The 22,476-nt window shown below is 49.3% G+C and overlaps 1 protein-coding gene across 2 annotated transcripts in view; it reads left to right on the top strand.

Moving 5' to 3' along the window:
• The first annotated feature begins 8,086 nt into the window (after nucleotides 1-8,086).
• Nucleotides 8,087-22,476, top strand: part of LOC144950817 (synaptotagmin-11-like) — a 30,790-nt gene continuing 16,400 nt past the window's right edge. For both annotated transcript variants that reach the window (XM_078880929.1, XM_078880928.1), the window contains exon 1: nucleotides 8,087-8,760. In XM_078880929.1, the coding sequence (XP_078737055.1) occupies nucleotides 8,724-8,760 (37 nt within the window). In that variant the 5' untranslated portion in view covers nucleotides 8,087-8,723. The remainder of the gene's footprint in view (nucleotides 8,761-22,476) is intronic.

The raw sequence follows: 22,476 nt of genomic DNA, 5'->3' as shown, positions 1-22,476 counted from the left end.
ATCTGACCTCTAGCCCAGCACGTAATTCACACTCTTAATGTACAGATATAGGAGATGTGGGGGGAGGGAGAGAGGGAGGGGGGGTGGAGGTTCCAGGTAGGTAAACTATCGGCATTTTTGTAAACAAAAATATATAAACGGAAGGGGAAAAAAAAAATCGTGCCTGCAGTTCCGTCGCGTTTTGTAGTCGAAAATGACACGCTTTGGTTTTTAAGCATCGCAACTGACCTGTACAGTTTCGCACTGCGCGGCCGCGCGCGTTCTAAAGGTAACAGCGCGTCGTGTTAGTCGGACGCGCGCACCAGAGAGAAGTCTAATTCTGTGTGTACGTGCACGCGCGTGCGTGCGCGTGCGTCCGTCCGTATGCGAGTTCTTCATTAAACAAAATCGGGCAATCCCAACTGTGCGTCTGTCATCGCGCTTAGCCAGCCCCTCGTCCTCTCCCCGCCTCTCACCCAGTTTGTGTCCTCTGCATATTCACCTGGGCCCCCTCCCCCCCTTGCTGCTGCGGCCCATGTGCCCTGGTGTGCAGTTGCACCGACTGCGCTCTTGATAACTATCGCCACTGCGGCGCGCTTCACGCGTCACGGACCCCTGTCGGCTTTGCGTCGTGGTTTAATGCGGCGTGGCCGAATGGCGTGACATTTAGACGTGGCAGCGTGAGACCGGCCGTTGGATGGTGGTGGTGGTGTGTGGGGAACGGCACCAGGGCCGTCATTACGCACTGACTTTGAAGGCCTGCGAGCTCGGCAGCAGTGGGTTACCCAACCGTGTGGGGGCCCCCAAACGGGCTACTGCTGCTGCTGCTGCTGAAAGGCCGCGTGGCCAGTGAGTGGTCCGCACAGCTGTCGCGGGAGATGCGTTGTTGTTGGCGCGTGGCGGTTCGTGCAAAAGTGCCCTGGGGTCAAGCAGCGGGGTCATCTGCGTGTCCAGAGAGGTCGGTGAAGTGGGGGGGGGGGGGTCATAGCCTCGTCTAAGGCGAGTGTCAACCACGAGGTGCAACGCACACACAACAACAACAACCGCCATTCGCCACTAAGTGGTGGTGACGTCACCACGACGCTTGTGCCAGGCCATGTGCACCTTGAGGCTACCACGTGAAGTGTCGAACGCCCGCTGGCAGGAGGAGGTCACGGGGCAGACCCAGCAGGTGCCACGGGTCGACTGACTACGAACACTTGGCCACGGCTGGTGTGTTCTGCTGTTGTTGTTGCACTCTTATCAAGCGCTCGTGCCGAGGAGCGATGGGCTGTCGGCCATCGGTACCGCAAGCCCCTGCAACGTTGGCGTGGCAGTCAGCCAGTCCCCAAAGGTTGCACTGAGTGAGGGTTGGAGGCCCGGGGGGGTGGGGGGGTGGGGGGGGGAGTTCTGTCGGTGGTGACGGTCACGAGTCTCGCCGGGATGGCCGGCGGTGCTGAATGAACGCGGTCTGAAAACGCGTCGCACACATCAATGCTGGTGCCATTCGACCAGACGCGCGCGCTGGACTTTACGGTTGGGGTTAAAGGGATGACTGGTTCTTACGGTAAAATCACGTATAAAGAGAAAATAATAAATTAAATACTAGCATACGACGTTTCGATTGCAACACAAGCAATCGTCATCAGGTATAAATGAAATAGAAACACAAATCTAGTATACTTTAGAAATGTAATGTAATACAACAGAGTCGGATAACATAACAGTCAACACCCTACCTGGTTGATTACGTTCTTCCTGAGAATGCTAAATTTGAGAGAGAGAGATCAAACACAGAACCAGAGACATATTGACAGACATATAAGCAGAGACAGATATCACAGAGATACATAGAGAGAGAGAGAGACGTACATAAGCACACAGAGAAACCACGTCTCTGTGTCGAGGCCTTAAATAGAGAGAGGGGGCGGAGAGAGAGGGAGGGGTTAGAGAAATTAGCATCTCAATGAGTGGCATGCTAATTTCTTTACCGAAAGAACCAAAGAGTAATTCCTGCAGTCACGAAAGCTCCAAATTAAGTATGTTAAAGGGATGGTCACTCGACCCTTTTTGCTGTTGGCGTCAGGGCCGTTGACCTTCACTTGACGATCAAGGTCAACAGTCGTCGTGTCCAGTGCCGTTGATGTCGCCATGCGGCACCATGACCCCTTTCCATCTCGAGTTTGAAGGTCAAACGCCTTGACCTCCAGAGTTGCGCTCTTACATTTTTCCCCATTTTCCCCAATCGCTTCCTTTGCTCTCTCGCGGTACACGAGTGGACTGGACTGCCCTCGTTCGCGTGGTTCCATCCCTTGGGCCAACATGCGGGAGTTTTCATTCGGAACTCTCGTGTCATGTCATGTGGTGGTTGGTGGCTGGCAGAGCACCGAGCAATACGCCACAGCCCCCTCCCCAGCGTTGTGCCATCTGCCTTTTGCTGGTAATGCGACGAGTTTCCCAGGGTCCCATTGGCTTGCTGCGGCATCATTGTCACCAATTGAAGCTCATCTGGCTGCGTAAACTCGGTGGGGAGGGGGTCTCACAACCCTCCAAACACCGCTCCCGTTAAACTCCTACGCATGAAACTACTCGCGAAGGTGTTCGCGGTTCTGTGTAGCTCTATCGCGTGTGTGTGAGTGAGTGCGTGTGTCTGTGTGTGAGCGCGCGTGTCTGGTACAGTAGGGGGCCACAGGTGGTGCATCAGCCAGTCATCTCGGTCATCTCGGTCAGTCGACCCGTGGCACCTGCTGGGTCTGCCCCGTGACCTCATGCCAGCGGGCGTTCGACACTTCACGTGGCCTCAAGGTGCACTTGGCCTGGCACAAGCGTCGTGGTGACTTCACCGCCACTTAGTGGCGAATGGCGGTTGTTGTTGTTGTGTCTGTGTGTGTGAGGGCGCGTGTGTGTGTTCGTATGGCACCGCCTGTTCGATATCGTGTCTGATGTTTCACCTCCACGTGCTGGGAGCTTCTCCAAAAAGGCAACAACAAAAAGTCAGTTCCTGAAAGAGCTCAACAATCTCCCAGCGCGTGGAGCGAAACGTCGGACATCATCCCAGACAACACGTGGGACAACCCGTAAAGATAGCGGAGAGCTGATGCTCGTTCTGTTGGCCATCTGCCACGGCAGAGGAAGAGGCCTGAGAGAATATAAACGATACACTTTGTAGTTTACCAGATAAGGCCCACTGAGCTATTTATAGCTGGTTCAGAAGCGACCTGGCGAGCACAAATGATAACGAATTGGCTCATCACTTTGAAATGTATTCCAGCCAAAGAGTCTAAACGCATTTTTCTAAATGTGGAGGGGAAAACCGGAAGACTGAGAAAAATCCACGCCACCACAGAGAGAGACATTGCAAACTACAAATATAAAGCAGACGTGAAAATAAAGAGGTCCATTCCCGCGTCCCTCTACACACACGCACACATTGTAACAATTAATAACGCAAGACCGTAATTATAAATGTCCCCCCCCCCCCCCCCCAATATATTGATATAAACATTTTTTTGTTATTCTATGCTATGTAAATAAAAATGTGCTAAACCTTGGCCACAATATCTGGACTTGTCTTCATATAACAATGCATAGATTTATGTTTATATGATTGTGGTTATGGTTGTACTTTATAAATCCCTAATCTCTGTCATTACATACAATGAAACAAGAAAAAGTAAAAAATAAAAACAGAGCAATGTAATACAATACACTATTAGACATTATTGTAAAAAAAGAATGTGTTAGTACATTTTTTTATATATCCATGGCTACGACCTTGAAATAACTCAATTGTGTTCTTTGTGTAGCAGACCTGGGAGTCAACTATACAATGACAATGACAGCATTGCGATCTGAAATTTACAATTACGTCATTGCAATTAATTACGAATGACGATTAGCAGCCATTTACAAATTGTAAATGACGTGACGCCTTTGGGACTGTTCACAAGACGTCAGTGTCTCTTGAAGGTTAACATCGAGACTGGAAGCGTCATGAAGGGGTTCCCGAAAGCTCTTGTTCATCAAATATTTGCGTTATATTTATGTGTTTGGCCACGCCGCCGGACATTCAAGCCCGCCACCAGTTCAGTTAGGATGTACGCAGGTGACGGAGATGGATTGCTGGACGGCTGTTTTCGCTGACGTTCCCGAATGCGTGTTCCCACGCTGCATTGTCTCGTGCCCGGCACTTTACCATCATCATGATGATGTTGATGGTGGTATAGCGTATCCATCTACTACTTCCTGTCATCGTTAAAAGATTAACCAAACTCCCCCTTCCTCACCTCGCCTCGCCCTTCCCCTATCATCACCCTCCCTCGCCACCCCTCCTCACCTCGCCTCGCCCTTCCCCTATCATCACCCTTCCTCACCACCCTTCCTCACCTCGCCTCGCCCTTCCCCTATCACCACCCTTCCTCACCTCGCCTCGCTCTTCCCCTATCATCACCCTTCCTTGCCATCCCTTCCCCTCCCCAACATTCAAACCCCATTTCTTTTCCACCATCAGCCAATGACTACTGTACCATTTATACATCTTGTAGGGCGCTTTGACAAAAGCGCTATACAAAATCCTAAATAAAACAAGATCAACGCAATTCCCTAGCAATGAACAAAAATAGTTTACAGCCCTCTATCAATCCACTGCTGGATGAAATCCCCTCCCCCGCCTATGCTGCGTGGGTCATGAAGGTGTTTATTTTATTTACTGTACTTCACCGCGCCTGCCAGTGCCGGACGGTGCAGTAATGCTTCGGATATCACTCGCCACTGATGGCGAGAGCCGAACGAGCTGGAAATCAAACTCGGGTCACCGGGTCCATGTGGATGGAAATCAAACTCAGGTCACCGGGTCCGTGTGACCGTTCGCTCACCATTGTGCAAGCGCTCCCCCCGCTGCCCCCCCCCCCCTCTGTTCAACACTGTGTCCGTGTACAGAAAAAACTCAATCCACTGCTAGATGAGGGTCTCCCCCAGTGCCGGATTATCCTCGTAGCAAAAGTAGCTACATATGCTACGGGCCCCGCGTGCTTTCAAGCTATCAATTCCGTTTCAGTGATTCTGCACTTGCTCTATTACTATAGTATTATACTGCCTTCAACGTTCATGAACGACTGGGTGTTTAAGGTTAGCGATTTGTCGTATTATCTTGCTGTTTAGCGAATGAAAAAATACAATTACTTTACTATGCAAGTTAAACATTTGTCTTAATATTTATGTTTTTAATTTTATTTTAGAGGCCCCTTTGTAGCATAATGCTACAGGCCCCGCACTTGGCTTTATCCGGCACTGGTCTCCACCCCCCCCCCCCCCCACGGCGTTCGGTCGTGGCGGTTATTTGACCTCACAACACCACCACCACCACGCCGGTCAGTGCGGGTTTGTGAAGGCGGCGAGCATAGGCGTAGGAGAATAGTAGAGTACAACATTGGAATGCGCTCACTCAACACTGCATCGTCACCAGCAGCACCACCGAGCACAAAGCCGTGCCTTTTCATGAGTGGGGCGATTTGAGCAAATCCAAAGCCAAGACGTAACGCAAACACACAGTTAAGCGTCGTTGTCATCGTAGAGGTATTTAAGGGCACGATTGTGTCTCCTTCCATTTACTTGTCACTCCACGTAAAAATATACAGCGTCAAAGTATGTCTTAACACACCCCCACCCCATCAACCCGCACAACCTTCTGGGGAGTCCGTTTTTTTTATCAGCAGCATCAGCAGCATCAGCAGCATCAGCAGCATCAGCAGCATCAGCAGCATCAGCAGCATCAGCAGCATCAGCAGCATCAGCAGCATCAGCAGCATCAGCAGCATCAGCAGCATCAGCAGCATCAGCAGCATCAGCAGCATTCGTGATAACGCGAACAAACTTGTGGGACTCGTCTTTTTGGTTCTTTCAGTAAAGTCACGTAGAAGGGAAATAATAAAATAATAAAAATAAAACATAATAAAATAATTCTCACGACGTTTCGGCCACAACGCAAGCAGCCGTCCTCAGGTGTAGAACAGGTCTGTCGAGAGGACGGCTGCTTGAGTTGTGGCCGAAACGTCGTGAGAATTATTTTATTATGTTTTATTTTTATTATTTTATTATTTCCCTTCTACGTGACTTTACCGAAAGAACCAAGAAGATGAATCCCTGCAGTCACGAAAGAAGCTTTAAATCGAAATTGTGTGACTCGCTTTTCAAATCGAGCGCGTCTCATCAGCGGTGCCAGGTACAGGAGACCATTTTGAGCGGCGATGTCAAGCGAAGGATGCAGGAGCGGCGAACACCAGTGACGATGATTATCTGAACCGGTCCTGGGCCTCCCCTAGGTCGACTCAACCTCAAATGACTACCTGGTGCGGTGTGTAAACATCGCCGCTAGGGAGACAAAGGCGGTCGGGCGTGGTGCTGGCCACCCACCCCTCGTGTGCCGTTCCGGCCTTCATAGGTGCTCGCTAACAGCACTTGCCCCTACAGTCTGTTAAGGCTACACGGGGGATCTTTGTCCCAATATATATTAGAATTACGGCCTTTGGTGTTGGTTATGCATCACAGCCAACGTCGCTGCAGCAGCAGCAGCAGCCTCACCAAGCCACGGGTTACTGCTGCCTTGAGGTGTGCAGAGCTCCTCCTGCCAAGAGCTACGATCTCCGAAGCTGAGCAGGATCTTTGTGTTGTGCTGTTGTTGCTGTTGTTGTTGTTGCTGTTGTTGTTGCTGTTGCTGTTGTTGTTGTTGTTGCTGTTGTTGTTGTTGCTGTTGTTGTTGCTGTTGTTGTTGAACATCGCTAATTCTCGAACGAGTGCCCAACGGGGGGGGGGGGGGGGGGCGCAGCTCGACCCGGATGTTTGTCAGCGTGGTCGCGCCAAGAGGCGACGGTGCTGAGTCGTCGTATGGGGCCGTCCCTAAATGACGTCACGCACCTGGGGGGGGGGGGGGTCAGACATTTGTGACGATGTGTGACGAGGGGGGGGGGGGTTGAGAAATGTGACGTCACATCAAAATGCGTAACTTTTAATAAATATAGACAACACGTTCTACTTAATTAAATAGACTTTTTAATAAATGTTTTTCTCCTACAACATCAGAGTGCAGCGGCACATTAAATACGCACTACAATGACAATAGTTTAAAGCGATTTGAAGCATGTTTTATTTTCAAAATAGAAATATGTTTGGGGGGGGGGGCAGAGTTTTGTGATGGCATATTTGAGGGGGGGGGGGTCTGACTTTTTGTGACGCCGTATGACGATGGGGGGGGGGGGTCAAAAATCGTCCAAAATCGCGTGACGTCATTTATGGACGGCCCCTAACCGCTCGTGCAGAGCGCCACGCTGGGTTTCTGCGGGAGCCAGTGCCCGGATTCAGGTAGTTGCGGGCCTGTAGAATATGTTGCGATAAAGAGGCCCTACATTTTTTTTTAAACACGTAAATATAAAAACACATTTTTTTACTTGCATAGTAAAGTAATTGTATTTATTCATTTTCTATACAGCCAGATGATACGACAAATCGCTAACCTTAAACACCCAGTCTTTTGCAAATATTTAAGGCGGTATAGTACTGTAGTAATAGAGCAAGTGCAGAATCACTGAACCGGAATTGACAGCTTGAACGCATTTAGCGCGGGGCCCTTGAAAGTGCGGGGCCCGTAGCTATATACAATCTAGTAGTAGCTACTACATATGTAGTAGTAGTAGTAGCTACTACATATGTAGTAGTAGTAGCTACTACATTATACTAGGGTATACATATGTAGTAGCTACTTTTTCTACTACGATAATGCGGCACTGGCGGGAGCTGCCGTTAACCGCGCCAATGAAGCGAAACTCGCATTCGGGGCAATCGCCAAACCTTCCGAACAACAACAAAAAAGGCCATGTGGTAAGACGTTATCCATCCTCCTCAAAACGAGTCCTGAGACTCAACGAAGCTCTCTCTCTTATTTTTCATTTTTTTAAAATCAGCTTTGCAAAAGGTGCTATACACAGTCCGGATAGCCACCGATAATGTCCGGTAAGTGGACAATTTATAGCGAACAAAATAACAGTCCTCGTATATAATAAATTAACACGAAACGTCCATCTGCGTGTGTTTATAAGCCGAGTGGCCGCTAGGGCGCATGCGCGGCAGGCTGGGAGGCGGTTTTCGGTAGTGACGAGTGGGGTTTGTGGGTGAAGGCAGAGAGAGAGAGAATCACTCTCATCCAGGCTCTCCTCCACAGATCTCCTCTTCTCATCACTGCTCGCAGTGCTCCTCATAGCCGATCCATCGCAACTCGTAGCCACGACGGTGACCTCATCCACTGCTCCCTCGTCTGACCGTCTCCGCCTGCTCCTCGTCATCATCAAAGCTCACTCGTCCGGAGTCATCCCTCATCCCAGGGCTCTGGGCGGCCTCCCTCACCGCCGTCTCTCGTCACGCCGCAGCCTCGACACCATCTCTCGCTTCCATCCCATCACATCATCATCATCACCATCATCCCCATCATCTCTCATCGCAGTTTGCTCACACCCCACGCTGCTCATCGCCAGCATCACAACCCAAGGGCACGCACGCAGAACCAGCGACACGCCGGCGGGCTAATCTGTGCGCTCGGCAGTGGCTGTGTGTGTGTGAGAGAGAGAGGGAGAGAGTCGGGGAAGAGCCAGAAGAGAAATAGACCCAGGAGAGAGACAGCGAGCGAGCGAGAGAGAGGGAGAGAGGGAGCGGGGACGAGAGGGAGACTGGTGGTATATGGGCGTCGCCCGCATTCAGCACCGCGGACAGCACTCGCCATGGCTGATTCGGTCACCATAAGTCGCACGTCTGCTGGTAAGTGATGCTCGTATCGCGAACGCGGTTATTTTTATCTAACGTGCGTTAAAATTCACGTGCTATTTTAGCACCATCGCCACCACATCGATTATTATCGTGACTGACGTAGTGGGTTGGGTTGTTTTTTTTTATCACTGTTACTGTTATTGCAAATCATGTGTTTGGACAATGTAGCATATCCCATGTAACGTGGTATGTTATGAACGGTGCTGTCGAGAATTTGCATGCAGCCTTATGTTGGATGATCTGCAAAAAACAAGCATGCCTTTTGATTCGTTCAATGTTATATATATGTGTGTCGTGTTTGTTTAACTGTAACAGGCACACCGTACAGAGGAGGGTGATCGCGTGTGTGTGTGTGCGTGTGTGTGCGCCTGTGTTCGTCTGTGTCGGCGTATATTTCTCGAGCACAGCGATTGCTGGAGGATCTGCCTAACGTGGTTACGTAATTCCCTCTGTGATTTGGGACTTGCTCGGCCTTGTTGACGAATCGTAATAACAACAACGCAGAGAGAGAGAGGCAGTGGACAACTTAGGGCAAGGTGGACGCGTGTGTGTGTGTGTTTATTTGCAGCATTGGAGGGAGGCAATTGGTGGGCGTTGAGAGAGGTCTGATTGTTGTGGGCGTCATTGTACACAGGAAAAACAACTCCTTACCCCAGTCAACATGCAACGTTGATCCAACCACCATGCCAATGTTGTTCCAATCACCATGCCAACGTTTGCCCAACGTTGACCGAACGTTTACATTATACTGGGGTATACAATAATAAAAAAATAAAGGAATTACCCAAACATCCCAATGTATCCGAACCCTGCTGATGACAGACTATTGAAGACCCGGGCTTTTTAATGGCAACATCTTGAGTTACAGGGTGGCCGTGTTCATGTGTGTGGGGAGCGGTGGCACTGCGGTCACCATGTGCTGCGCTACGAACCCGGTGACCCGAGTTCGATCCACCACTCACGGCCACCAATACCGGCGCTAGCGATGATCTGAACAAACGCTCCAGGGCCTCCCCCGCTCGGTCGACTAGGCCTCGAATGCGTAACCTGGTGCGGTGTTGCAGTAGGCATCGCCACTCGGAGAGACAAAGACGGCCGGACGCGCATGCGGGCGTGGTGCTGGTCACCCACCCCGGCCGTGTGCCGTGCCTGCCTTAATAGGTGCTCGCTAACAGCACTTGCCCCAACGGTGTAAGGCTATAACGGCGTTGGGGTATCTTTGTGTGTGTGTGTGCGTGCACTGTTACAGGCTTCGCGTCTTCGTGCGTTGAGATTGAGGGAGTCGGTGTGTGCGTGAACGGGCGTGTCGTTATTATTTTTACTGGAATAACATCTCAAACTCGCAACACCCTCGGCCCCACTTTAAAATAGACACGCCGAGCAAAAAATACACGTTATTTTATTATACATTTTTTTTAAATATACGTATTTTATTTTTTAAAACGGCCTATTTATTTACATGCATAAGATGTGTATGTTGTCCTATGTACCGTGCTGTGCTGTTGCTAGCGTATTGCACAAGCACGTTGTTGAATGACCACATCGAAACTCGAGCATAATGCAACTCCCAACAATCGCAAAACGTACATCGAGGATGTTTGATGCCTGCGCACGCGTCAACATGAGTGTCCGTCGTCAACATTCGCCTCTGAGTAAGCATGTACACTATGAGACGTCTCCTTTACCAGTGGCAAAATATAATAATAGGTTTTTACTCTTTCAGCTGGTACAAAAACTGACACCTTTATACAAGGCATCGTGTTTGCAATAACCACAACACAAGCAGTCAAAATGCAAACAAAAAGGAACAGCTCTGATTATGATGATAATGATATGCAGTTTTTGTACCAGTTGAAAGGGTAAAAACCTATTACTATTTGCCTCTGAGTTGTGCACCAGATCTGCCCTGGGGGCCGCGGATCTCGAGGTGACGTCACCTCTAGACCAGAGTCGCCTGAGCTGCTGCTGCTGAACAGAATAACACAATGTGCGATGCGTTTTAATTGTGTAACCTGTGAGCCCCTTATCAGCGCCCTGACCAATTTAGACCTTATTGGTGACCCCGTGCCCCGCATAAATCTCAACGTTCATCTTACGAAGTCATCATCGTAAGGGAGAAACACAAACGAATAGACAATCACCACTACTGCACTCATCGCTAGCAAGTGCACTCACCACTACACTCACCACGTGTACACTCACCACTACACTCACCACTACACTCACCACTACACTCACCACGTGTACACTCACCACTACACTCACCACGTGTACACTCACCACTACACTCACCACGTGTACACTCACCACTACACTCACCACGTGTACACTCACCACTACACTCACCACTACACTCACCACTACACTCACCACGTGTACACTCACCACTACACTCACCACGTGTACACTCACCACTACACTCACCACTACACTCACCACTACACTCACCACTACACTCACCACGTGTACACTCACCACGTGTACACTCACCACTACACTCACCACTACACTCACCACGTGTACACTCACCACTACACTCACCACTACACTCACCACTACACTCACCACGTGTACACTCACCACTACACTCACCACTACACTCACCACTATACTCACCACTACACTCACCACGTGTACACTCACCACTACACTCACCACTACACTCACCACTACACTCACCACTACACTCACCACGTGTACACTCACCACTACACTCACCACTACACTCACCACTACACGCATCGCTAGTAAGCACACTCACCACTACACTCACCACGTGTACACTCACCACTACACTCACCACGTGTACACTCACCACTACACTCACCACGTGTACACTCACCACTACACTCACCACGTGTACACTCACCACTACACTCACCACTACACTCACCACTACACTCACCACGTGTACACTCACCACTACACTCACCACGTGTACACTCACCACTACACTCACCACTACACTCACCACTACACTCACCACTACACTCACCACGTGTACACTCACCACGTGTACACTCACCACTACACTCACCACTACACTCACCACGTGTACACTCACCACTACACTCACCACTACACTCACCACTACACTCACCACGTGTACACTCACCACTACACTCACCACTACACTCACCACTATACTCACCACTACACTCACCACGTGTACACTCACCACTACACTCACCACTACACTCACCACTACACTCACCACTACACTCACCACGTGTACACTCACCACTACACTCACCACTACACTCACCACTACACGCATCGCTAGTAAGCACACTCACCACTACACTCACCACGTGTACACTCACCACTACACTCACCACGTGTACACTCACCACTACACTCACCACGTGTACACTCACCACTACACTCACCACGTGTACACTCACCACTACACTCACCACTACACTCACCACTACACTCATCGCTAGTAAGCACACTCACCACTACACTCACCACGTGTACACTCACCACTACACTCACCACTACACTCACCACTACACTCACCACTACACTCACCACGTGTACACTCACCACTACACTCACCACTACACTCACCACGTGTACACTCACCACTACACTCACCACTACACTCACCACGTGTACACTCACCACTACACTCACCACTACACTCACCACTATACTCACCACTACACTCACCACGTGTACACTCACCACTACACTCACCACTATACTCACCACTACACTCACCACTACACTCACCACGTGTACACTCACCACTACACTCACCACGTGTACACTCACCACTACACTCACCACGTGTACACTCACCACTACACTCACCACTACACTCACCACGTGTACACTCACCACTATACTCACCACTACACTCACCACTACACTCACCACGTGTACACTCACCACTACACTCACCACTACACTCACCACGTGTACACTCACCACTACACTCACCACTACACTCACCACTATACTCACCACTACACTCACCACTACACTCACCACGTGTACACTCACCACTACACTCACCACTACACTCACCACGTGTACACTCACCACTACACTCACCACTACACTCACCACGTGTACACTCACCACTACACTCACCACTACACTCACCACGTGTACACTCACCACTACACTCACCACTACGCTCACCACTACACTCACCACTACACTCATCGCTAGCAAGTGCACTCACCACCACACTCACCACTACACTCACCACTACACTCACCACGTGTACACTCACCACTACACTCACCACTACACTCACCACGTGTACACTCACCACTACACTCACCACTACACTCACCACGTGTACACTCACCACTACACTCACCACTACACTCACCACTACACTCACCACTACACTCATCGCTAGCAAGTGCACTCACCACCACACTCACCACTACACTCACCACTACACTCACCACGTGTACACTCACCACTACACTCACTACTACACTCACCATGTGTACACTCACCACTACACTCACCACTACACTCATCGCTAGCAAGTGCACTCACCACCACACTCACCACTACACTCACCACTACACTCACCACGTGTACACTCACCACTACACTCACCACTACACTCACCACGTGTACACTCACCACTACACTCACCACTACACTCACCACGTGTACACTCACCACTACACTCACTACTACACTCACCATGTGTACACTCACCACTACACTCACCACGTGTACACTCACCACTACACTCACTACTACACTCACCATGTGTACACTCACCACTACACTCACCACTACACTCATCGCTAGCAAGTGCACTCACCACCACACTCACCACTACACTCACCACTACACTCACCACGTGTACACTCACCACTACACTCACCACTACACTCACCACGTGTACACTCACCACTACACTCACCACTACACTCACCACGTGTACACTCACCACTACACTCACCACTACACTCACCATGTGTACACTCACCACTACACTCACCACTAGACTCACCACGTGTACACTCACCACTACACTCACCACTACACTCATCGCTAGCAAGTGCACTCACCACTACACTCACCACGTGTACACTCACCACTACAGTCACCACTACAGACCTGTCAACCCCTTATCAGTGCCCTACCTTATTACAGACAAATTTAGACCTAATTACTCACCCCGTCCCCCTATAAATCTCAACGTTCATCCTACAAATTCACCATCACAAGGACAGAAACACAAAGACACATGTTTTTGTTGATGCCCCTATTGAAACGGCTGTACGCCGTATGTACCTGCAAACTCAATTTCCCTGTGCAAGAATACGGGGTATGAACCGTATGGGTTGACACGGTATGTAATCAGAACCTAATACTTCGACCAAACGACGCCTTATATACATTTCAACGCGTCGAGTGTTGAACGTTGTGGTTGTTAAAGGGCACACTTCGTTGAGTTTGCACGAGCGATGCCGATGTTGTTTAGTCGTCACGGCGAGAGAAGGGTTTGTGTGGTGGTGGTGGTGGTTGATGCGTGCGCGAGTTGATTAGTGGGGAGCGGTGGTGTAGCGGTTAGCGCTACGAACCCATAACGTGTCATTCCACAACGGTTTACCCCGTATTCTTGTGCAGGGAAATTGAGTTTGCAGGTCCATACGGCGTACAGCCGTTTCAATGCGGGCAACAACCAAACAATTCTTCTTGGTTCTTTCGGTAAAGTCACGTAGAAGGGAAATAATAAACAACGCAAGCAGCACTCCTCAGGTGAAGACCAGGTCATTCAGACGCTGTCTCCTCGGCAGACCTGGTCTTCACCTAAGGACGGCTGCTTGCGTTGTGGCCAAAACGTCGTGAGAATTATTTTATGATGTTTTATTTTTATTATTTTATTATTTCCCTTCTACGTGACTTTACCGAAAGAACCAAGAAGATGAATCCCTGCAGTTACGAAAGCTTTAAATCGAAAGCAAACAATGGTCTATTTGTTTGTGTTTCTCCCTTGTGGTGGTGACTTTGTAGGATGAACGTTGAGATTTATCAAGAGCCCAGGGTGGCCAATAAGGTCTGAATTGGTCTGATAATAAGGTGATAAGGGGTTGACAGGTTTGCGAACCTGGCGACCCGGGTTCGATTCCCGCTCGCGGCCAACACCAAGTGACGATTATTTGAACCGGTCACTGGGCCTCCCCCCTAGGTCGACTCGGCCTCAAATGAGTACGTGGGTGCGGTGCGTAAACATCGCCACGAGAAAGACAAAGGCGGCCGGGCGTGGTTGCTGGCCGCCTACCCCCTCGTGTGCCACTATGCCGGCCTTCATAGGTGCTGCTCGCTAACAGCACTTGCCCCTACAGTCTGTTAGAGGCTATTCGGTGATGGGGTCTTTGTCTTTTTTTTTAGATAATTAGGCAGATGCTGAATGTGGCCGGGCTAGTTGTGTAATAGCGCGAAGCTTGTACGAGGTATAAGGGGCCGTCCATAAATGACGTCACGCACCTAGGGGGGGGGGAGGGGGGTTAGACATTTGTGACGATGTGTGACGAGGGGGTGAGGGGTGAGAAATGTGACGTCACATCAAAATGCGCAACTTTAAATAAATATAGACAACACGTTCTACTGAATTAAATCGACTTTTTAATAAATGTTTTCTCCTACAACATCAGAGTGCAGCGCCACATTAAATACGCACTACAATGACAATAGTTTAAAGCGATTTGAAGCATGTTTGATTTTCAAAATGGAAATATGGTTTTGGGGGGGGGGGGGCAAAGCTTTGTGACGTCATATTTGAGGGGGGAGGGGTCTGACTTTTTGCGACGCCGTGTGACGAGGGGGGGGGGGTCAAAAATCGCGTGACGTCATTTATGGACGGCCCCTTGGCACTTCATGTATAAACAGTTGCCCGCAGCACTTCCAAATTCACATTCGTGCAACGCTGAACACGTCTTTTTTTGTCACTCAAAGGGGTAATAAACATCGTAATGGATTTAACAACAACAACGAAGACGACAAAGACGATGATAAACATATTCTTAGGTTTTTTCTTTTTTTTCGGTAAAGTCACGTAGGTAAAAAAGAATAAATTAATAAAAGATAAATAAAAAATTAAATAAATAAAAACCCTAAGAATATGAATCCTAGCAGTCACGAAAGCGAGGATAAACCTACGAGGATAAACCTGTGAGATTCCGCGAATTGCATTTCGCAGCGCGATTAGGCATAAATTCTAGATTTGAAGCTTTCGTGACTGTAAGGATTCATATTCTACGAATAGGCATCGTCTGGCGGCGCGACACGAGCGAGCAGAGCGGCGATTGGCTGTTCCCGCCCCACGTGACGCGTCGCCGCTCGCAGGTTTGGGCCAATGGCAGGGCGCGGGGGTCGATATCCGCGTGCTCGTGCGAACGACGATTTATTAAAAAAAAAAGTGTTGAGGGGGGGGGGGCTTTTAATGTGTTGCGTGGTTAATAACCTCACGCTTATAGTGGTGAACGTTTGCGTCAAAGATTAAAAGCGATTAAGATGTGGATGGGCTGTGTACGGCGCCTCAAATGAACGCGTGATGCCGAATTTCCCCCCCCCCCCTCCCGCCCATTCACTCCGGAGATTTTAATATCTCATTCACCCATTCACAGTTCGCGATAATTATCTTAACACGCAGTTGGGGGGGGGGGGGGGTCGCAGCCAATTTTTGATCATTCTTCATTGTTTCTGTTTAAGTTTAGGCCGCGTAGTATAAATTATTTGTGTCAAATTGTTTCCGTGTGTGTCGTGTCGCCCTCTACCACACGACATGGCCAAAACGAATTCTGTTTTGATTAAACGGCGCGTTTTGATGTTTTTTTCTTTACTTTTTAGTTCTCAAAAGGCTGCAGATTGCTTGACGTAGTTGCAAACGGAAATATCTCTCTCTTAATTTGCTAGATTTGTCCGTGAGAATCGCTCACTCAAATTGCCGGCGAGCTGAGGCGTGTCGGGTGGCGGAGGGTGATACGACACACATCTGATCAGATCATTCATCACCCCCTGAAATGTAATTACGAGTTATACGATATCCGCTTAACGCTTCATGCGATATGCTATTTTTATACCTGTCAACCCATATGTTTTACCCCAAATTCTTGTACAGGGAAATTGAGTTTTTAGGTCCATACGGCGGTACAACCGTTTCAATACGGGCACAAACATTGTTTTGTCTGTTTGTGTTTCTGTCCTTGTGATGGTGACTTTGTAGGATGAACGTTACGATTTTTAAGGGGCACGGGGTGACCAATAAGGTCTGAATATTGGTCTGTAATAAGCTCGAGCACTGATAATGTGTTGACAGGTATGTAGTGGTGAGTGTAATTGTGGTGAGTATAGTGGTGAGTGTGCTAGTGGTGAGTGCACAAGTGGTGAGTGTAGTAGTGTTGAGTGTCTATTTGTTTGTGTTTCTCCCTTGTGATGGGACTTTGCAGGATGAATGTTGAGATTTATAAGGGCACGCGGTAACGATTAAGGTCTAAATTGGTCTATAATAAGGTAGGGCATTGATAAGGGGTTCCCTGTTATATATGATTACTCTGGTTCGTTGTACTCTACTCCTATGTACGATTTACATATTGTGTCCTCATTCACCTATCTACTTTATGGTGCTTTGTCCAGTACAGTATATGATTTGCACGACATCATTCACATAGACAATTCATTATCCAGTGCAGTATATGTACTGCATGGTGTCTGAGTCACAATATGGTGTTGGTGTCACTGCTCTGATTCGCTGGACAGGGCGGTCGAGATGTCTTGTGACCCCCATTTAATTTTCTAAAACGTAATATTGTTCGAAGTCAAGTTTATTTCACATTAAGACCGGAACAGGACCTCTCCAAAATTCTGGCTGTCGCCTGACGATGCTGGTTGTGATCACCGGCGAAACGTCGTACTCGAATTCTAACTGTTATGGGTTTACTCTCCAACACACAACCGGTGTGCTGAACTATTTATTAATTGGCACATTTTGTTTTTACGTAACAAATCTTACTAATTGGCTGTGTCGGGTGGTGGCGGGTTTAACGACACATTTATATTTACGCGATCTAACCCAAAGACAAAACAAACAAAAAACCTCTTATCGATAACATTGGTCGCGAAAGCCTCCCGTGCTAAACTGAGGATGTTGTTGTTTAACCAAGTGTGAGACATCTGGACCAGCAGAGTCTGCCAGTAGGGCACGATGATTGCCACAACCACACCGGCACACATTGGCCTACTCTTGCGAATACGCGCAAGGGAATCTCAGATGTGCATGGGCAGCATTAACCAGGGAGATTGCTGGATTAGAACCGCGAGCAACAACCCTGCAGCCACTCGCTGCGGCGAGCCCAAGTCTCCGCTCACATCCGAACACTGTGTCTCCGATTCCGTGATGCTTGGACTCTGGTTTCGTAACAGATCTTAAGTGTCTGAAGGTTTTGTTAAATGTCTTGTAGGGTCTCCAAATGATCTGTGGGTTTCCATTAGGGTCTGAAAGGTCCTTGAGGGGGGTCCCTTAAGGGTATGTAGGGGGTCTTTAATGACTTTTAGGGTCTCTATGACATAGAGTCCGTAGGTCTAAACAATAGTAGCGATATATATATATCTCTCTGTTGACATGGCGGTACACATCTTGTGATCCAACACTTTTCGGAGGCGAGGGTTGGTGAATCACGCGGACATCTGTGAAGCTGCCAAAGCCGCTGGGCCCTGAGCTGGGCATGACGTGCAGCTAGTGGGCTCGTGGCCCTGTCTCGACATCACCTCTGGCATGACCTCCCCTGGTATGCTTGGCTTTTCTCTGGGTCCTCTGGAATTGGCCAAACATCCCAACGTAGCTGGCACATTTTTTGTTTTTTGGTCCGCTTAAACGTGAAGGTTTCAACGACGGAGCGGCGATAGAATCGCGTGGCAAGGGGCTTAGATGGACTGTCGTTGAGTTCAGCTCTTTGCATGTGTGATGCCGTGTGATATCAACGTTATTGTTCTTCTTGGTTCTTTCGGTAAAGTCACGTAGAATGGAAATAATAGAATAATGAAAATAAAACATAATAAAATAATTCTCACGACGTTTCGGCCACAACGCAAGCAGCCGTCCTCAGGTGGAGAAACGTCGTGAGAATTATTTTATTATTTTTTATTTTTTTATTTCCCTTCTACGTGACTTTACCGAAAGAACCCAGAAGATGAATCCCTGCAGTCACGAAAGCTTTAAATCGAAATGTTATTGTTCTTGTTGTTGTTATTATGCTCTGGACTTTTTTTTTGCTGATGTCAGGAGCTTAAGCGTTTCCAGTCACGCTTGTCTGCTTCGAGCTGTGATCCTCTCCGTGGCCCGTGTCGCGTTCATGTTGTGTCTCTGTTGGGTGTCGCGTCCTCGTCCTCGTTAATGTTGCGACACGTGCTGCTTAGCGTTGTGCGATGCCATTTACGCGAATGACGCGATATATAAAAAAAATATATAATTCACGTTCATATTCAACCGTGACGTCAGCGGCATGGGGAGGCCTTTTATCCAGCAGTGGATAGACCGCGGCTGGTGACGATGATGATGACGATGATGACGATGATGATGATGAAGATGATGATGCCGTTGATTGACGACGGCGGTAATGATCATTGAGGTCAGCCGATGTCGCGAGAGGTTTTTGCCGCAACACTCCCACAAGTCTGCGTTCGGTGGGCACGTGGAGACGACGGGGGGGCGGGGGGGGGTGATTCGCTCATGTGGTTGTGGTGCGTGAACGTCCGTAGACGTTAACCGCTGGTATAGAGGGATCTCCGTGTGGGGGTTCGACAGGGCTGTCTTGATTGGTCAACAACAACAACAACGGCGGCGGCGGTGGCGTTCTTACCGCTAACACCGCCGCGAAAGTTGTCCCGTATTTTCTGCGCCGGTTAAGGGCATCGCCACGTTGTCGACTGAAATGACACCTGGGCACGGTGTTGGTCACCAGACGAAGGCACCCCGCTCCAGTAAGCCCGCCGTGTTGCGTCCACGGCAATGAAGAGCGCATTCGCCGTTCGACCGCGCCGATCCAAAAATACCATTGACACGAAAATCGGTGTTGGCCGTCGTAGGCGCTCGCCAACAGCGCTGGCTCGAGCCGTTCTCTGTAAGAAGCTTAGCGTAGAGTGGGGGGCGAGGGGGGGCGGGGGGGGGCTTTGTAAGCATCTCATCGGGGTGAGTAGGGACTATAAATGTGCATTGGGGTCACGGCGAGAAACAGATCTCTGGGTGGGTTGGGTTGGCGAGAGATGGAAAAAAAAGGCGGATTTTGACGCAAGACCCCACCCAGAGTCACCAGCCGGTGACATCAGCTGTCTCCAGCCAGCTGGGAGGAGGGGTGGGGGTTGCAGTGCCTCCAACCCCTCATCCCCTGACTGGCAACAGCAACACATAACAATCTATTATTCATCTCATCGGAGAAGCGTGGAGGAAATGATGATGGATGTCAGCACGATACGGTACTGCGATGATCGATACATAATAACGATAATATAAATGATAATAATAGGTGGTTTTCCTCGGTTGGGAAATTTGAGAATGTGTAATTGTTGTTTTCGTGCATGGCTATTATCGGTGGTGAGTGACATCTGAGACAATCCTGGGCCCCCTCCTGCCCACGCCATCACCAACACGTACACAATAGAGAGGTGGAGTATGGTCAAGCATCCCCCGACGGCCGCCTCGGCACGGCTGAGTCTTCGTTCCAGCATTGGATTGAAAACGGGGTGTGAAATATTATTCCGCGTTTAACCGCTCTCGCGATTTTACAACGTGCGATCGGGGCCACTTTTCACGATAAAACTCTGCGTGTACATTATTACGTACCTCGTATTTATTAAATATATATATTAAAAAAAAAACTCAAATATTGTTTGCGAAGCAGCGTTAGCCAATTACGACGCCGGTCCAGACGCTGTAAACGCGACAGATTTCAGAAGCACCACGCTCGACGCCCTTGATCCAGTCGGCGCCGGGAGGTCTTCATTCAAGCGGTGGATTAACAAAGGGCTGTGAAATTTTTCGATTTAAAGCTTCTTTCGTGACTGCAGGGATTCATCTCCTTGGTTCTTTCCGTAAAGTCACGTAGAAGGGAAATAATAAAATAATAAAAATAAAACATTATTAAATAATTCTCACGACGTTTTGGCCACAACGCAAGCAGCCGTCCTCAGGTGAAGACCAGGTCTGTCGGGGAGACAGCGTCTGAATGAAACACCACCACGCTTGGAGCGTCTATTTAAGCTGGGTTGGAAGGGGGGAAGGGCGCCTTGACAAAAGAATTTGCATATCAAGAGGAATTTAGCATATTTATGGGAAATGCAGGTATACTGATTAGTACTACTTGTGAAATGCGTGGTGGTGTTTCATTCAGACGCTGTCTCCCCGACAGACCTGGTCTTCACCTGAGGACGGCTGCTTGCGTTGTGGCCGAAACGTCGTGAGAATTATTTTATTATGTTTTATTTTTATTATTTTATTATTTCCCTTCTACGTGACTTTACCGAAAGAACCAAGAAAAAAAAAAGGGCTGTGAATTATTGTTCTCACCATATCCACTGTCAATTGTTAACGAGGCTCTGCAACATCGCAATGGGACCGCCCGCTTGTGATTGCGCGAGGACTTTTAATTTTGATCGGACGGCAGTAGCACTGCTCTTCTCGGTACAGATGGCATTTCGAGAGCGGTAATTGTAATCGATGCGCGCTCTTAATTATATATTTTTTCTCTCTCTCTCCCTGCCAACCTCGCTGACACCCCCCCCCCCACCGCCCACCTCAAATAATCGGGCTGTAATTGTTCCAATTACTGTGGGGAGGAGGGGGGGCATCGGAGTAGGAGCTGTAACGTCCATTCTTCGATCCCTTCGCATACCACCATGTTGATCTCTTTACCCAATCATCCACTCGTCCATCCGACCATCCATCCACCTAAAGCCATGCTTCCTCCACCCATGTAACCGTTCGCTCAACTCTTCGTCCATTAATTCACTCATGCATCCTTCCATTCGGCCATCCGCACATCCACCACATGCATCCTTAAATCCATCTGTCCCCGCATTCACCCATCCATGCTCCCTTCTACCCATCCACCCATTGATCTGCCCATCCGTCCATCCACCTATTCACACATCTATCCACCCACGCATTCTTCCAGATGTTCACCCATCCAAATGTACCTCCCTCCATTTACTCGCCCGTTGAGCTACCCACCCATCATCTCCCATTCACCCATTTCATTCACTCAAAACATCCATCCACCCTTCCATCCGTCCACCCATCCATTCATCCATCAATCAAACTATCCCCCCACCGCTCACCCCACCCATCCACACACGCACACACACACGCTCACATACACACACGGCGTTCATTTGTTGTTTCATCCGCGTGCCAGCTGCCGTCTCGCGGCAATTTGGCCTCATTCGGTCCGTCCGGTCGCGCGCTTAATGGGCCAAACGCGAGGAGTCTACCGGAGGCGACGTTCTCGCGCGAAGTGTCCAGGGCAGAGGCAATTTACGGGAAAACGCGACGCTGGGACGCATTGCTCTCCACCCGGTGAACAGAGCCGCGTTGCGTGCCGTGGCCTGGGGCCGGTTCGCGTGATGAACGGATGCAGCGCCGGTCCATTGGGACCCCCTCGGAAGAAATAATTTGAGGGCCCCCCCCCCACCCAACCCCAGCACCCTCCCCCCCCCCACATCAACCTC

This window comes from Lampetra fluviatilis, chromosome 59, assembly GCF_964198595.1.
Source record: "Lampetra fluviatilis chromosome 59, kcLamFluv1.1, whole genome shotgun sequence".
NCBI classification, from domain to species: Eukaryota; Metazoa; Chordata; class Hyperoartia; order Petromyzontiformes; family Petromyzontidae; genus Lampetra; species Lampetra fluviatilis.
This window is presented reverse-complemented; position numbering and strand designations above follow the sequence as displayed.